Genomic DNA, 13,388 nt, shown 5'->3' with positions numbered 1-13,388 from the left:
AGGCATTAGGAATGTTAATACCCATTTCAGAAATAGTCTCTGCATATCAGAAAACCACTAACCAATTTTAAATTAACAATATACAAACCACTGGATTTCTCCTTTCTATTCTGCTTCAAACCAATTTTCCAACACCCCCAATGGCATATTATACACTATAGATCAGGTGTTCATTGCATGTCTGGGATGGGAGCTGGGGGACCTTGAATAAGGACGTAGCAAAAGTTGGAAATTTAAATTCTAATTATGGTAGGTGAACTACAGAACCTTCTTGTGTAGTTAGTATGACTAATACTACTTATTTCTTTTATCTGAAAGCCATAAGGAATTATATACCGTTCCCAACACCCAAATGACCTCACAGAGGTAGCTCAAGGACACACACCAGGAAAGAATGGCATCTGAAAGGAAAGAGGCCTGGCTGCTTGCTGTGAGAGATGGCTGTTTCCATGGTAAACAAGAGCACACAATACCAGACTCTTTTTGGCTACAGAGAAACTTAGCACGGTTTCAGATGCATTTAGAAGCAGAATAGACAAGACTGAGATAGATTTTCCTGCAACATCCTGGCATGGTAACTGTAGCTCAGCTATAAGCAACTAAACTGAATACACAGGGACCCCATAGAGCTATTTAAAACCACTCCTGCTCCTTTCTGTTTGGGGCTGTGCTGGTGGGGCTCTCAGCAGAATGCCTCATAGATTAATGGGTCTTGCTGCCTCACTGATGAGTTTTTAAATACCTGGATGCGTCTGATCACTGCATGATGCACCCTGCACATGTTAGCCAGAGAGGGGCTCTCCATCTGGATTTCCACAGCCTGGATGGGTCCCGCAGGGCACAGCTCAGTCACAGCCACCTGCAACAAAAAAGAGATCCTTACTGCAAACTTTGCGTATCATTGAATTTCATTAAAGGGGATGAAGGGACTCTACTCAGGCCTTCTTCAAAACCTCTGATGTAGTCACTCCCTCACTCACTGAGGTTATCTCTAATGAAATCTTTTGGCATGAGCCAAAAGCCATGTACATGGCAGGAATCCCCATATCACCTGGCTTAATATCACCATGCTACTTATTTGCTAGAAGCCAGCAGAGCTTGAACATAGAGTATAATCACTGTGGCATAGGCTACTGTACTAACAGCATTAGTTCTAAGCCTGACAGACCAGCTACCTGTCAGAAATCAATGCTAGTTATTTTCTAAATAGATCTTTCCAGTGGGGCCCAACAATATAGGATGAGTTTGATAATGTGGAACATTTGTCCCCTTAAAATCAAGACCTGCTGAAATCACTCCGGGGCCTTAAGCCAGATTTATCTCCAACAGAAGAATCTGAGGTGACTAGTTTAATCAGGCCTCCATGGAAACTATAAGTCTCCAACCTTGTCAGTCCACTGCCACCAAAAGCATGTTAATGAGACAGACCTATATCCCAACACTGAACAACAGGTGCATGGCTGCACTGATAGACTTAATCCAGAAGGCTGAGTCCTGGGCTGTACTAAAGCTGCCAGTAATCACATTGTTGGTATTAGTGTTTTCAGGCATGAAAGGCTGAAGGAAAGTTATATCTTCTGATTGGTCAGTCACCTCTCCAGGAAGTTTTATCCAATCTTTTTAAGAATGCAGTAGAAGTAGCTATGACTTTCCTTTTGTACTTTCAAGAAGAGAGACAATCAAGCAAAACTGAGGAAACACAAAGAGCCAGGGAAGTATGGTTTGTCCTTTGTAATTAGCACACAGGACAGGCCACCCTCCAGGACAGGGCTTTTAATTAGAATTTTGCTCCTTCTGAGACCATTAGCTCCTTCTATTGGATCTTACGGGAAGTGCATGTTGCTGGACATCCAAATGACCAATGGTCCTGACTGGACTATTATTAGTTGTTTCTTTAAGTTCTCAATACCACAACAGCACCTAGAAGCTATGCTGCTTTTGGTCCAGTCTCAAGTTTACTTTAGACTGAAACAATCTAGGGATCCCAGGAGATCTCCAAGAGCTAAACCAGTTGAGGCAGGCTTCTGAGGTCTCCCTGATAAGATCAATATTTCAAAACCACCAAAGTCTCCTAAAAGTTCTCTAGATCTGAGTTCAGAAAAGATGGCTTGACCTCATATAATCTGCCCTTTTCTCAAAGAAGGGTAAAGAGGCCAGAGAAAGAACACAAATACCCTTTGCTCTCATCTTGTTGTATACAGCACTGCTAGTTGAGAAGGAATGAAGAAAGCAAGGTAGAACGGTTGTATAAAAGCATTGTCAGGCTTTTAATTCTGCAAGGACATGTGTTAGATGTTCCCAAGAGAAAGCTGTTAGACTTACCATCACATTTTAGCTTTTGGCTGGCATCAAAAGGGGAGTAAAAAACAAATGATTTATTCTCAAAGGATAATCTATAAGAGCCCTCTGGGAAATCTGAAGGTTTGCCTCTCCTAATAAAAGTGGCCTACATTTTTTTCTGGCATTAATAGTTTACTTACAATAATTAATTTAAAAAGGCATCATTTCATTCATGAAAAGCACTGTTATTCTGTCAGTGAGTTATTTCATGTTGGCAAGTGGAAGTAGATGAAGTAAAGAACTCATATCAGTGGTCCATGCATTAGAGAAGTATGTTATTGTGATTCTCAAACTATCTGTAACCACAAGGCTTAGCACCATGCCTCACATACAATCAAGGCATGAGCTATTGATACTAGGCCCCACCTAGGGCTTCTCCCCAGCTGTTCCATGATTTGACTGAGAGATTATAAAGATAAATTAGGGTGGAACAGGGTAAGGGAGGGGGGCTGGTAAAGGTTTCCCTGCAGAAACAGGTGAGCTAACCCATTCCTTGCCTCTCGGACGAGGAGGTGGATGTCATTTCCATCTGGGGCCACCCCCTGGACTTCTGTCAGCACTTGTGTCTTCACTATGTCCACTATGGAATTCTCAGCCAATAGCCACTGCAGAGTAGCACAACACAGGGGGATTTCTGGAAAGATAGAAAAAAGAATACCTATCACTTTAGAGAAGGATATATATTCCCCATTGCTTTACTGGCCAATATCTACCAAGGATAGCTTACAAAGTCAAAACCTTCTCTCTTTGCTACTGTCCTATTAGTCATGCTAAGACTTGGAGAAATTTTAGAAGTTTAAAAACCTTCCTTCAAAATGGAAGACAGAGTATTTAAACAGTAAAATATACTTTTTAGAAAGTGTTTTGATATTGGGAGTGCTCAGGATGAGAGAAATAAGGCATAGAGTTCTGTCTGTGAAAGGGTTTAGATAAAATACTCTGAAGCAGTCCAACCCTTAATCACACCAGAGGAGCAGCAATTGCTGCAATAAAGAATGATGGGGAGACAGGTGGCTCAGTTGATAGAGAGCCATACCTAAAGATCCAGGAGGTCCTGGGCTCAAATCTGGCCTCGATACTGCCTAGTAGTGTGACCCTGGACAAATTACTTTATCCCAATTGCCTTACCATTCTTCTGCTTTAGAACCAATACTTAGTATTGATTCTAAAACAGAAGGTAAGACTTTTTTTTTAAATAAAGAATGATGTGGTGTGAAAAGATGTGGTGAGAAAAGATGACAGACTAAATGGATCTAATTTTCCTAGGCTTTGAAGTTCTTTCAGAGTTAGGGAGAGAGCTACCAGTCACTATCACCCACCTGAACAATATTCCTTCAGGGCAGTTTTGAGCAGCTCAGATGATACCTTGACTGAGGCCACTGATGGTGGAAGGTATTTGGCTCTAAGGAAATCTGGTCCTATTGGCTCGATATTTTTCATATGTTCAGGCTCTACTTGTCCTCTGGAGGCTTCTAAAAAAGTGTTCACTGGGTCACTGGTAGGACTGGGCAGGCCTGGAACTTGCACTTCAGCCACCGCAAGGCTAGGGAAACGAAGGCACTGTAGCATGTCCACAGTGTATTCACCCAGGGGCAAGAAGATACCATCCCGGTCAGGCAGGATATCAGGGGGGCATTCATCAAAAAAGGGGGCATCCAGAGAATCTGAAGAGGTTAAAGCACTGCCCAGAATCTCCTTCAAGCTGTAAAATAGTGCACAGGATATGGTCACAGGTAGGTCTAGTTTGCCATTTTCATTGGAACCAAGTGGTAATGTCACTTCCCTTTTACTGCCAGGAGTGAGCTGATCAACTGGAATGGTATAAGTGATGGCAGAACCAACAGAGTCCACTTCTAAGGCACAGGAACTAGTAAACACCTGAATGCAAAAGGTCCACCCCTGGTCTAGATTGTAGTCACTACTATTCTCAAGCAAACAAGTGGCTGTCAGCACATCCCGGAGTTGAAAGCAGCTCCAGGCAGTAGTGGTGGTACAACTAATGGGCTTTGGTCCTTCCCGATTGGACAGCAGGGCACAGCTCACATTCATGGCTTCATTGAGGCACGTCAGGGCACGGTTCCGCTGATCAACTGCCTTCTTCAGGAAAGACACTCTGTAGGGAAAAAAATACTTCGTTTGTTACACAAAGTCTTTCTAATCAATTTACCAAAAAAAGCTCTCAACTCCCACATAAGATGTCCTCTTCTCCTAAACAAGGATAGTGAAAGTCCCCATACAAAACATAATTGAAAACAACAACCAGGGAGCCTGGTGTTTTTGCTCTGACTATTCAGCACTTACTGCCAGATTTGCCGAGTTCAAATTTTACACACACCCCCACCACCACCCCCATGTACGGCCAGTTAACTAGCAACTCTGATGTTAATTAACACCTTCAATGGGGATGAAATTATGTTTCATCCTCCACCCTGATGTTCACCAAAATGTTCCCAATTGGCCCATTTACTTTTTGAAGCTGTACAAGTAGCAACACTGAAAGTAGTGGGAAGGAAGTTTAGAAACAGACACAGACAAACAGGGCAGTATTGAAACTACCATGTTAAATTTGAATTATATTTTAAAAATCCAACAATTTGTATATAATATGGGGGGAAAAAATTGTACATAACAGAACTTCAGTTTCATATAGAGTACAAATCTTTTTGCTTTTTTTTGTAAATAGAAATGTTCATTTTTGTTGATATTTTAACTTCATAATAAAAAAAAGGAAAGGTTTTGGAGCTTTTTAAAAAGAAAGTAATGAGAAGATATGGAAATAATTCAAAACAATTACATCTGTGGTTTGTTTAGTCTAATACCCTGGCAAAACTAGGAAGGGAGATATGCAAATAGTCACAGATAAGGAAATTCATCTAAAGCACATATTCCTTTAGCAAGTCACCTGCAAACCAGATGAAAGAATTGCTAGGAAATACTAGCTGGGTTTAAGAGTGTTCCCTTCTTTCCTACCAAGGGAAGGATGTGTGGCTATTATCTATGAAAGGGAGAAGAATTCTTGTCTTCCTGAGATAGTTTGATTTCCCAACTACTCAAACTACAAATTTATGCAGCATTTTGTCCAGCCATGCTCAATATTCTAAACACTAAGCCACAGGCAAAACTGATGTGCGTTAAAACAGGCCTAAATGATAAATATGAGTCCTAGGATACATTTTAATAGACTAACATTCATATCTGCATCAGTATCTAAGGAGATAGCATGTTTACCTCTCAGAGACATTGCCAATTCCAGAGAGTAATTCCTTAATTTTTTGACCCACTTTTCCTGTGTTCATCCTTACTGGTCGAGAATCCTCAGAACCCAGATCCAAGCTGCAGGTCATTAGTCGGCCCTTGGCAGACAGGGCCAATAGTTCTGCTTCACCTGACATATGACATGCACATGGTTAGGACCTGATAAGCAGACAGGAAGCAACATCTCAGACACCCAAAATTCTTGACCACCAGGATACATGCTAACCAAATACCAATAAGTTCAAGTGGCTAGGCAGCTCGGTGAATTAAGAGCCAGGACTAGAAACAAAAGGTCCTGGGTTCAAATGTAGCAAGTCACTTAACCCCCACTGTCTAGCCCTTACCACTCTTATGCCTGGAAACCAATATATAGCATTGATTCTAAGACAGAAGGAAAGGATTTGGGGTTAGGGAGGTGGAGACAAATAAGTTAATATGAAAGGGAGGCCATTCTTCTGGGACAGAGAAGGGTATCTTGCCTAGAGAAAGGAAGAAACATTTCCCACCCCCAGGCAGAATGCTAGATATATACTAGGTATAGATTTCTGTTATGCAAACAATCCTTGCTGAAAAGAAATTCAGAGAAATTTCTAGAAATTATAGATGCACCCTCCCACATGAAAAGTTAAAGCCACTCTAGTAGAGGAATAGAAATAAGGATGTTAATCTAGCTACCATGCACAGAAAAAAAAACAGATAAGAAAAGTCACAAGGAAAACAATAACATACAACACAACATAGTGACAGTGCTATGCAATGTAGGACAGGCTATAGAGAACAATGTTGCAGCATTTCCAAAGAGAAATAGAGAAGACACAGCAGGGAGTCCTGCTGAGGGCCTCCCATCAGCCTTTGTAGTCAGGGGCAGGTGACTTTCTGAAAGCTGCTCTGTCTCTTTAGTATAGTTCTGCTTCCTTTTCAATTGCCTTTACTGTCTGTCAGGGATGCTTTGGGGCAAATAAGATCTTGTTCCTTTTGAAGAAATTGCTGGTCCCCTGGCCCTCTTTCTACTTCCAGCCCTAAATCTCATTTGATGGTTGTGGTATAAGACACAGGAATGCCAAGGAAGATAGCTGTCAAAGAAGGTCAAAGGGAACAGGAAACTTTTGATTGAGACTTCTTCAAGAAGTCAATAGGAAGAAGACATTTTCAAATAGATTATTTTTCTGAGTTTTCCAGAAGTATCCCTCTGTATACTTAAGCTTTCAGTTCATAAATTACATTTTGCATATTTCCTCAAGCAAACAGCGTATTATAGCAAGGCTGTTTTGCTGTATCTTTAGCAGCCTTATTTTTCATTGTTAAAAAGGTAAAAAAGGTATACTAACAGATTACAAATACATATATCTTCACTAGTTTAGTATTCTCTTCTCTAGCCATTCATTTTCCTCTCCCTGTAGTAGAGACAATTTTGGCTTTTATCTCTAAAGGAGTATTCTTCATATAAAATGCTTTCCAGGGTGGAATTTATTAGCATACCCAGGAGGTACCTTAATGAAAATGTGACAATGGAAATGATCACTCTATTCCCTTCCCCCCTCACATCAGGAAAGCATAGTTCAAAGCATAGTTCTCCAGCTTTGTCTAGTATAAAAAATATCCATAAAGCTGGAAGTCCTCATTTCCATAGTCTTTACTTCAGAATGGCTTACTGGCAGGTCATTTGATGCCTAGACCAGTTGCTTCTCCAACTCTCAAAAGAAAACTAAAAGCTTTGATTAGGCCAAATTGAATTTAACCTAAACTATTTGTTGCACAACAACCTGGTGAGTAACTTGTCAAGTGGCCAAAAGTCAGTATCAGGCAAAGAAAGCCCCTTCTCCTACAACAAAAAGGAGAATTAAAACACATAGAAAAGTGTTTTGCAGGAGTTCGTTAACATTATTCAAACTCTATACTTAATGCAACCAGACTTTTCTTTAATCTTATAAGTCAGCACTGTCTCAGGTAACAAAAGTGAGTTAACAACAAAGGTGTGAAAGATGGTGGTGTTAAAATTGGAGCTTCAGGAAGGAATGGAATAGAATGAGCAAGTGAAAGATAGATCTACCAACAACTTCACTGAGGAGATAGTAAAATTGTAGATTAGGGTCCAAGATTTTTGGATTATCTTTAAATAGTTGCCAGTACCTTTAGGTGCCCTAGAAGATACAGAAAGGGTCACAACGCTACAGATACTTAAACTGGCTGGAGTAAGAACTGAAGGTAGGACCCCCTGGGCATTATCTATCTTCTCAGGGTCTGAGGGATTGCTGTTACAAGCCAGGTCAACCACAGAGAGATCAGAATGGGTGCTGTAATACATGCGGCTTCCAACACCACAGGCAGCACAAAGGATAGGTCCCCTAATGTAGTATTCTCTGAGTTCTGGAACCAAGTTTCCTCCTTCTTCTTGACTGGACTTAACGGCCATCATTTTGCCGTAGTGACCAACAGCTACCATACAGTCACAGCTTGTGTCTTCATTTAGTGGTTTCTCATCCATGTCTTCTAGAATTCTTGGTTCTGTTCTGAGAGCTCCAATGAAGACCACAGGCTCTTCTAAGTGATGAAGTATCTTGACTGGAGTTTCTGGGCCACCAAGAGCCACTTCAGGAGACAACAGAGCCTTCAAAGGTACGCAGCACAGCTGACCATCTGGAAAACCACAAAGGATCATGGGAGACTCTAGGAGGGCAGCATCTGCTCCAAAAAGCAAACCAAAGAGGGGCTCCTCTAGCACAAAACCTCCAGAACTATGCCAAGGTATGTGAGGAACACTGGTCCCTGAAGGGGATGCACAGCACAGGACTGGGAGAAAGCGAGAGGCCAGGGGTTTCCCATTGCTCCCTGATGGCAAGATGCAGGTAGAGAACTCCACCTCACTGAACTGGCTCCCTGGCCTGGGGTCCTCATCTGAGCCTTGGGGCTGCTCAAATAGTCTCATCTTCCATTTGGATGGGCCCTGAGCCAGAGTGATGATGATGTCATTCAGCACCGTGAATGCACACAGAGTAGCATCAGGGAAGACACAGGAGTCTGAATCCACAGGAAACACACTTGAAGGGAAATCACCTTCTTTGTCCTCACCATCAGCCTGGTTCATCAACCTTCAAGCAAACAGGGAAAAACTTTCAGTCAAGACAAAGGACTGAAGTGTGCAGCCTGCACACTTTCTTAACAAGCTAGGAGGAAAGCGCAGTACTTGGAAATGCCTTATCAATCACGTCTAGGTATGGGACTCTTTATGAAGAGAACCCTTCTGAATGAGTCTTTTGGGTGAAACAGTGGCAATAGAGCAACCTTTTCTGGAAGCATGACAACCCCATGAGCAGCTCTGTCAAACTAGCTTCCCATTTCTCCTTGAAATCAGTAGAACTATGGGCTCATTAATGGACATGTTACATGTGGGTGGGCAAATGTTCAGGAAACTGAATTTATAGCTAACCTTTGATGTCAATGACAGTTTACCTATTTATTAAGAAGAAATAGACCCTGAAGCTAGGTGGTCCAGTGGATTCAGAGTCAAGCCTAGAGTTGGAAGGTCTTGAGTTCAAATCTGACCTTAGAAACTTCCAGACTGTGTGATCCTGGGCAAGTGTCACTTAACTCCCATTGACTAGCCCTAACCATTCTTCTGCCTTGGAGTCAATACACAGTATTGATTCTAAAAGGGAAGGGAAGGGTAAGGTTAAAAAAAAATAGCTCCCTGCTACCTTTTCTCTCATGATTATCAACTCCACAAAACATGTACCCACAAAGAAAATGTTCAATTAAATTAGCCATAAAAAAATTCGAGGCATATCAATTGTTTATGACAATAAGAAAGTATTTCCATTCTCCCACATTGATTCCTCAGAGAATATGTTATCCTATAAATGGCAGATTGGTAAATAGCTCATCTTCTTCTCAAACAATTCAGATATCAAAGATTCAATTTTTTTTTTAAGTCGATGGTTTTTGTCTTCCCATGTCAGGGCCTCAGTTCTCACAACAAGACTTACCAGACTACAAAAGCTGCAAGAAGTTTGTTTTTTTTAATTACATACCCCATTTTGCTGAAGACATATCATACAGTCATCAGACTAATTCCAGAGAAGTAAAGAAACCATCAGGCCAAAGACAGAGAAGTCTGATGCAGCTATGAAGTTGTTCACCTTCTCCAGCCTCTACTGAACTGAATGACACTTCCTAAACTTCTTGGGTAGAATAAAGGTACCTTGGAAAACCAAAAGAGCTGCCCCTGTCACAGGTGGCCCAGAAGGTAGGAGTGGGAAAAGTTCTACATAAATATGTACAGATAGTCAGGTGGGCAGAGGCTGAAAACACTTGAGATTTGGACTGGTGCTCAAGAGTAAAAAATAAGTTTTCCTGAGAGTGCCCAATGTAGTTCTTAATCTGAGCCATATCGTGAGGGAAGGCAGAATATCTGCAAAAAGTAGGAGTTAAAGATGTCAGAGCAGAGAGGATCTAATATGGAGTCCACTGGTGATCCTAAGTGACTAAGTCATGTTTCTGAGTTAGAGAGGGCAAATCAATCATTATCTCAGTTGGGTGAATGATATCATATATCATTTCAAACATGCTATAAGGTGTATATCAGAAAAATCAACCTCTGCTATTAAATTCTCTGGCTAGGTCAGAGACCATTATGACTCCTGGAATACACCTATACCTCACCTGCTTTGAGGGTCCAATGACAAACAGTAAATGCCATTTCGAGCACACAGGACATAGAGCTCCCTACGTAAGGCGAGAAGCTCCAGATGCCAGACTTGATCAGGAAACCTATACACAGCCTGGAGGTGAAGAGAACGAGCCCATTAGACAATGTATAGCACAAATAACCAGACTTGAAACTCTTGAATGGTTTTTCAGTCCCCCCCCAAAATCTACCTTATTAACTTTGAAGTTCAATACAACTCTCTCCTGTTATCCTCTAAGGCAAGAAATTAGGTTAAGTCATTCTTCTAACAATGTTTGATAAGACAAAAATTCCCTCCTCCACAAAAAAAAAACAAAACCTACTTTGAATTTTTCCTCTTTGAAAGAGTTAAGAGCACCAATGTTTAAAGTCAGACATGCCACAGATGCTTGCACAAAAACAAAACATGCATTCAATGCACCTCTAGGGGCCACATGAGTTAGGAATGCAGTTGGTCACAGGGACAGAAGGAGTTAAGATAACTTTATGACTCACTAGTAGAAAGATATTAATCCAGCAATGACCAGGAAAGCCATATTCATCTTTACACTATATAAACATGGAAACTTTACCCATATTTCCCAAAGTCACTGAAAGGCAGCAAGGTACAATGGAGAAAAACATCAAATTTAAGTAAGAAAATGTAGGTTCAAATCCTGCTTCAGACATTGACTAGTTGATGACCTTGGGCAAAATACTTAACCTCGCTGGGCCTTAATTTCCTCATCTATAAAATGGGTGGGTTAAATTTGACAGACTCTGAGTTCCCCTCCATCTCTAAATCTAAGCTTCTATAAAGAACACATAATCAGCCCTGAAGATGCATGAGAACTTTTGGGATACTTACATTTAGCAATTTTCCCTCTTGGTTGTAGATATAGACAAATTCACTCCCATTGGAGAGGTAGATTTCTGACTCATGGCACAGCACCCGGGGTTTGCCTGCAGCCAGACCCCCAACTGGGCAGCAAAACCCAGCCAGATAATCCACCCTTTGGTTGTCCTCTGCCATCCTCCTGCCATACAGCTGCCTGATGCTAACCTAGGGAAAGAAGGGAAAGCACAAGCATGGGACATGAGGTGTCAGTGGCGGCTGTCTCCTATATTTTCTGTGGCTGCTGGTGCAAGTGCTCAGGGGCTGGGCTTTGTTCAGGCATCTCTTGGCATAAAAAGCCAGCTTTTCCTATTGAGGCAGGAGCTAGAGCTGGAGAGGTTGAGGAAGAAGGGGAGAGAAAAAGAGAAAAAGGGGGGGGGGATATAGGGGATGAATAAAGGGAGTGAGATGAGGGAGAATCAAGGGAACAGGATTAATAAAGGAATGAGGGGATGAGTAGGGGGATTCAGGAATGGCTAAGGATGGGTATGGTGGTTGAAGAAAAAGGGATAAATAAGTAAGGGGAAAGGAATGGGGTGAAGGAATAAGATGGGGATTTGAGGATAAAAAGGGGGTTTAGAGAATGAAGAGAGAGAGATGGGAATGAGGAGAATGGAAGGAAGGAAGGGATAGGGGTGAGGGAAAAGGATTAAGGAATCAAGAGAGGAATGGGAAGATAAAGAAGGATTAGATGAAGGAAGAAGGGGTGAGGAAGGTAATAAAGGAGGAGGCAAAGAATGGGGGGTCAAAAGGGGGTGAAGAATGAAGAGGGAGATAACGGAATGAAGAGTGAAGGATGGAGTGGAAGGAGGAAGGGAAGCATTAAGGAATGTGGGAAGGAGGAATACAGCAGAGAAGGATGGAGATAGAAAGGTGAAGAGAAAGGAATAGGGATGAGAAGGGGATGAGGGGAAAGTTGAAAAGAATGAAGAGGGAGGATGAAGGGAGAAGAAAGAGGGATGAGGATAGCAGAATTAGGCAATGGGGGTAGAAGGATGGGAATGGGGACAAGGGAACAGCTATGAAAGAAGAGAAAGGTTTGAGGGACTGAGGGGGTCAAGAGGGTTGGAAGGGGAATGGGGGATGAAGGGAAGATATGGGACAAGGGGGCAAGGGAGTTGTGATAATGGAGGAATGAAGGAAAAGGGGCTGGAAATGAAGAGGGAGGTTTAGGGGCTTAGAAGAATGAGGAAGAGGGATGAGAATGGGGGATGAAGGGCAAGAGAATACGAAAGAAAGAGGGTGGTTTGGGGGAAGAGGGTTGTGATAAAAACAGGGGGTGAAGGGAAGGGGGCAGGGGATGAAAAGGGAATTTAGGAGTTTAAGATTGGGAATGGGGGATAAAGGAAGCGGAATAGGGATGAAAAGATTTAGGGGACGAGGAGAAAGGGAAGAAGGGGATCAGGGGACGATAAGGACGAGAGATGGGGGATGAGGAGATAGGAGATGAAGGGGAGGTCCAGAGCTGAGAGAAGAGGGAGGGCGAAGCTGGGGCTCAGGGATGGACGAGAGCAGCAGGCGCGGCTGGCGGGAGGTCCCGCAGTCCCAGGCAGAAGGACTTCGCTCCAGGTGCCCCCACCCACCCTCACCCCTCGCGAGGCTGGCCCGGGAGGCAGCTCGCCTCGTACCTCGCGCCTCCCGCCCGGCACTCCTCCGCCCCCCTGACTAGCGCTCCCCCGCGCCACCTTCTCCCCCCCGCCCGCCCACCGCTGGCCAGGCTCGAGGCTGCAGCTGGGGCCATTACCTGAGGAGGAGGAGGAAGAAGAGGAGCGGGCGGGGCCGCGCAGGCGGAGCGGGGCGGCTGGAAGGAGGGAGGGGGAATGAGGGAGAGGATGGGGAGAAGGGAGGCGCCTCTTTACGACAAGAATCTTTTTTCGCGGGAGTTAGAGCGGGCCGTAAAGCGTTGGGGGCGGGGGCGGGGGCGGGGTCATAGCCACAGCAGGTGGGAGGAACAAGCCCCGCCCCTTCCCCGGAGTTTCTCCCTCCCACCCCCACCCTTCCCTGGGCTTCTAAAAGCTCTACACAGCTGGACTGTATGAAGTCATGCAGTCAGGCCTCTGCTTTTTACCCTAAGGTCACACAGCTAGATTGGGACCTTATGAACTTAGCTCAAAATTGAAAAGGGTACCTGTCTCTTCAGGCTTAGAGGACCTGAATTCAAATCTTGTTTACCATTGGTATGACTCTTGACAAGACTTTTCTTGGCCTCAGTTTCATCATTTGCAAAATGAGGGA

The 13,388-nt window shown here is 43.2% G+C and overlaps 1 protein-coding gene across 2 annotated transcripts in view; it reads right to left on the bottom strand.

Moving 5' to 3' along the window:
* The window catches only part of FAAP100 (FA core complex associated protein 100), a 30,903-nt gene extending 17,853 nt beyond the window's left edge, over positions 1 to 13,050 (bottom strand). Inside the window, exons 1-8 of one of the 2 annotated variants that reach the window (XM_056817339.1) lie at positions 12,898 to 13,050; positions 11,127 to 11,321; positions 10,255 to 10,373; positions 7,726 to 8,684; positions 5,569 to 5,725; positions 3,660 to 4,453; positions 2,838 to 2,974; positions 743 to 859 (exon numbers count right to left, since the gene is read on the bottom strand). In XM_056817339.1, the coding sequence (XP_056673317.1) occupies positions 743 to 859; positions 2,838 to 2,974; positions 3,660 to 4,453; positions 5,569 to 5,725; positions 7,726 to 8,684; positions 10,255 to 10,373; positions 11,127 to 11,291 (2,448 nt within the window). In that variant the 5' untranslated portion in view covers positions 11,292 to 11,321; positions 12,898 to 13,050. Of the gene's footprint in view, positions 1 to 742; positions 860 to 2,826; positions 2,975 to 3,659; positions 4,454 to 5,568; positions 5,726 to 7,725; positions 8,685 to 10,254; positions 10,374 to 11,126; positions 11,322 to 12,897 lie in introns of those variants that run through there. The other variant, XM_056817340.1, reaches the window with a different exon arrangement.
* Between the last annotated feature and the right edge of the window lie 338 nt (positions 13,051 to 13,388).

This window comes from Monodelphis domestica, chromosome 2 (assembly GCF_027887165.1).
Source record: "Monodelphis domestica isolate mMonDom1 chromosome 2, mMonDom1.pri, whole genome shotgun sequence".
Taxonomy (NCBI): domain Eukaryota; kingdom Metazoa; phylum Chordata; class Mammalia; order Didelphimorphia; family Didelphidae; genus Monodelphis; species Monodelphis domestica.
The sequence above is the reverse complement of the archived record's forward strand: the minus strand, read 5'-3'. Positions and strand labels throughout refer to the sequence as shown.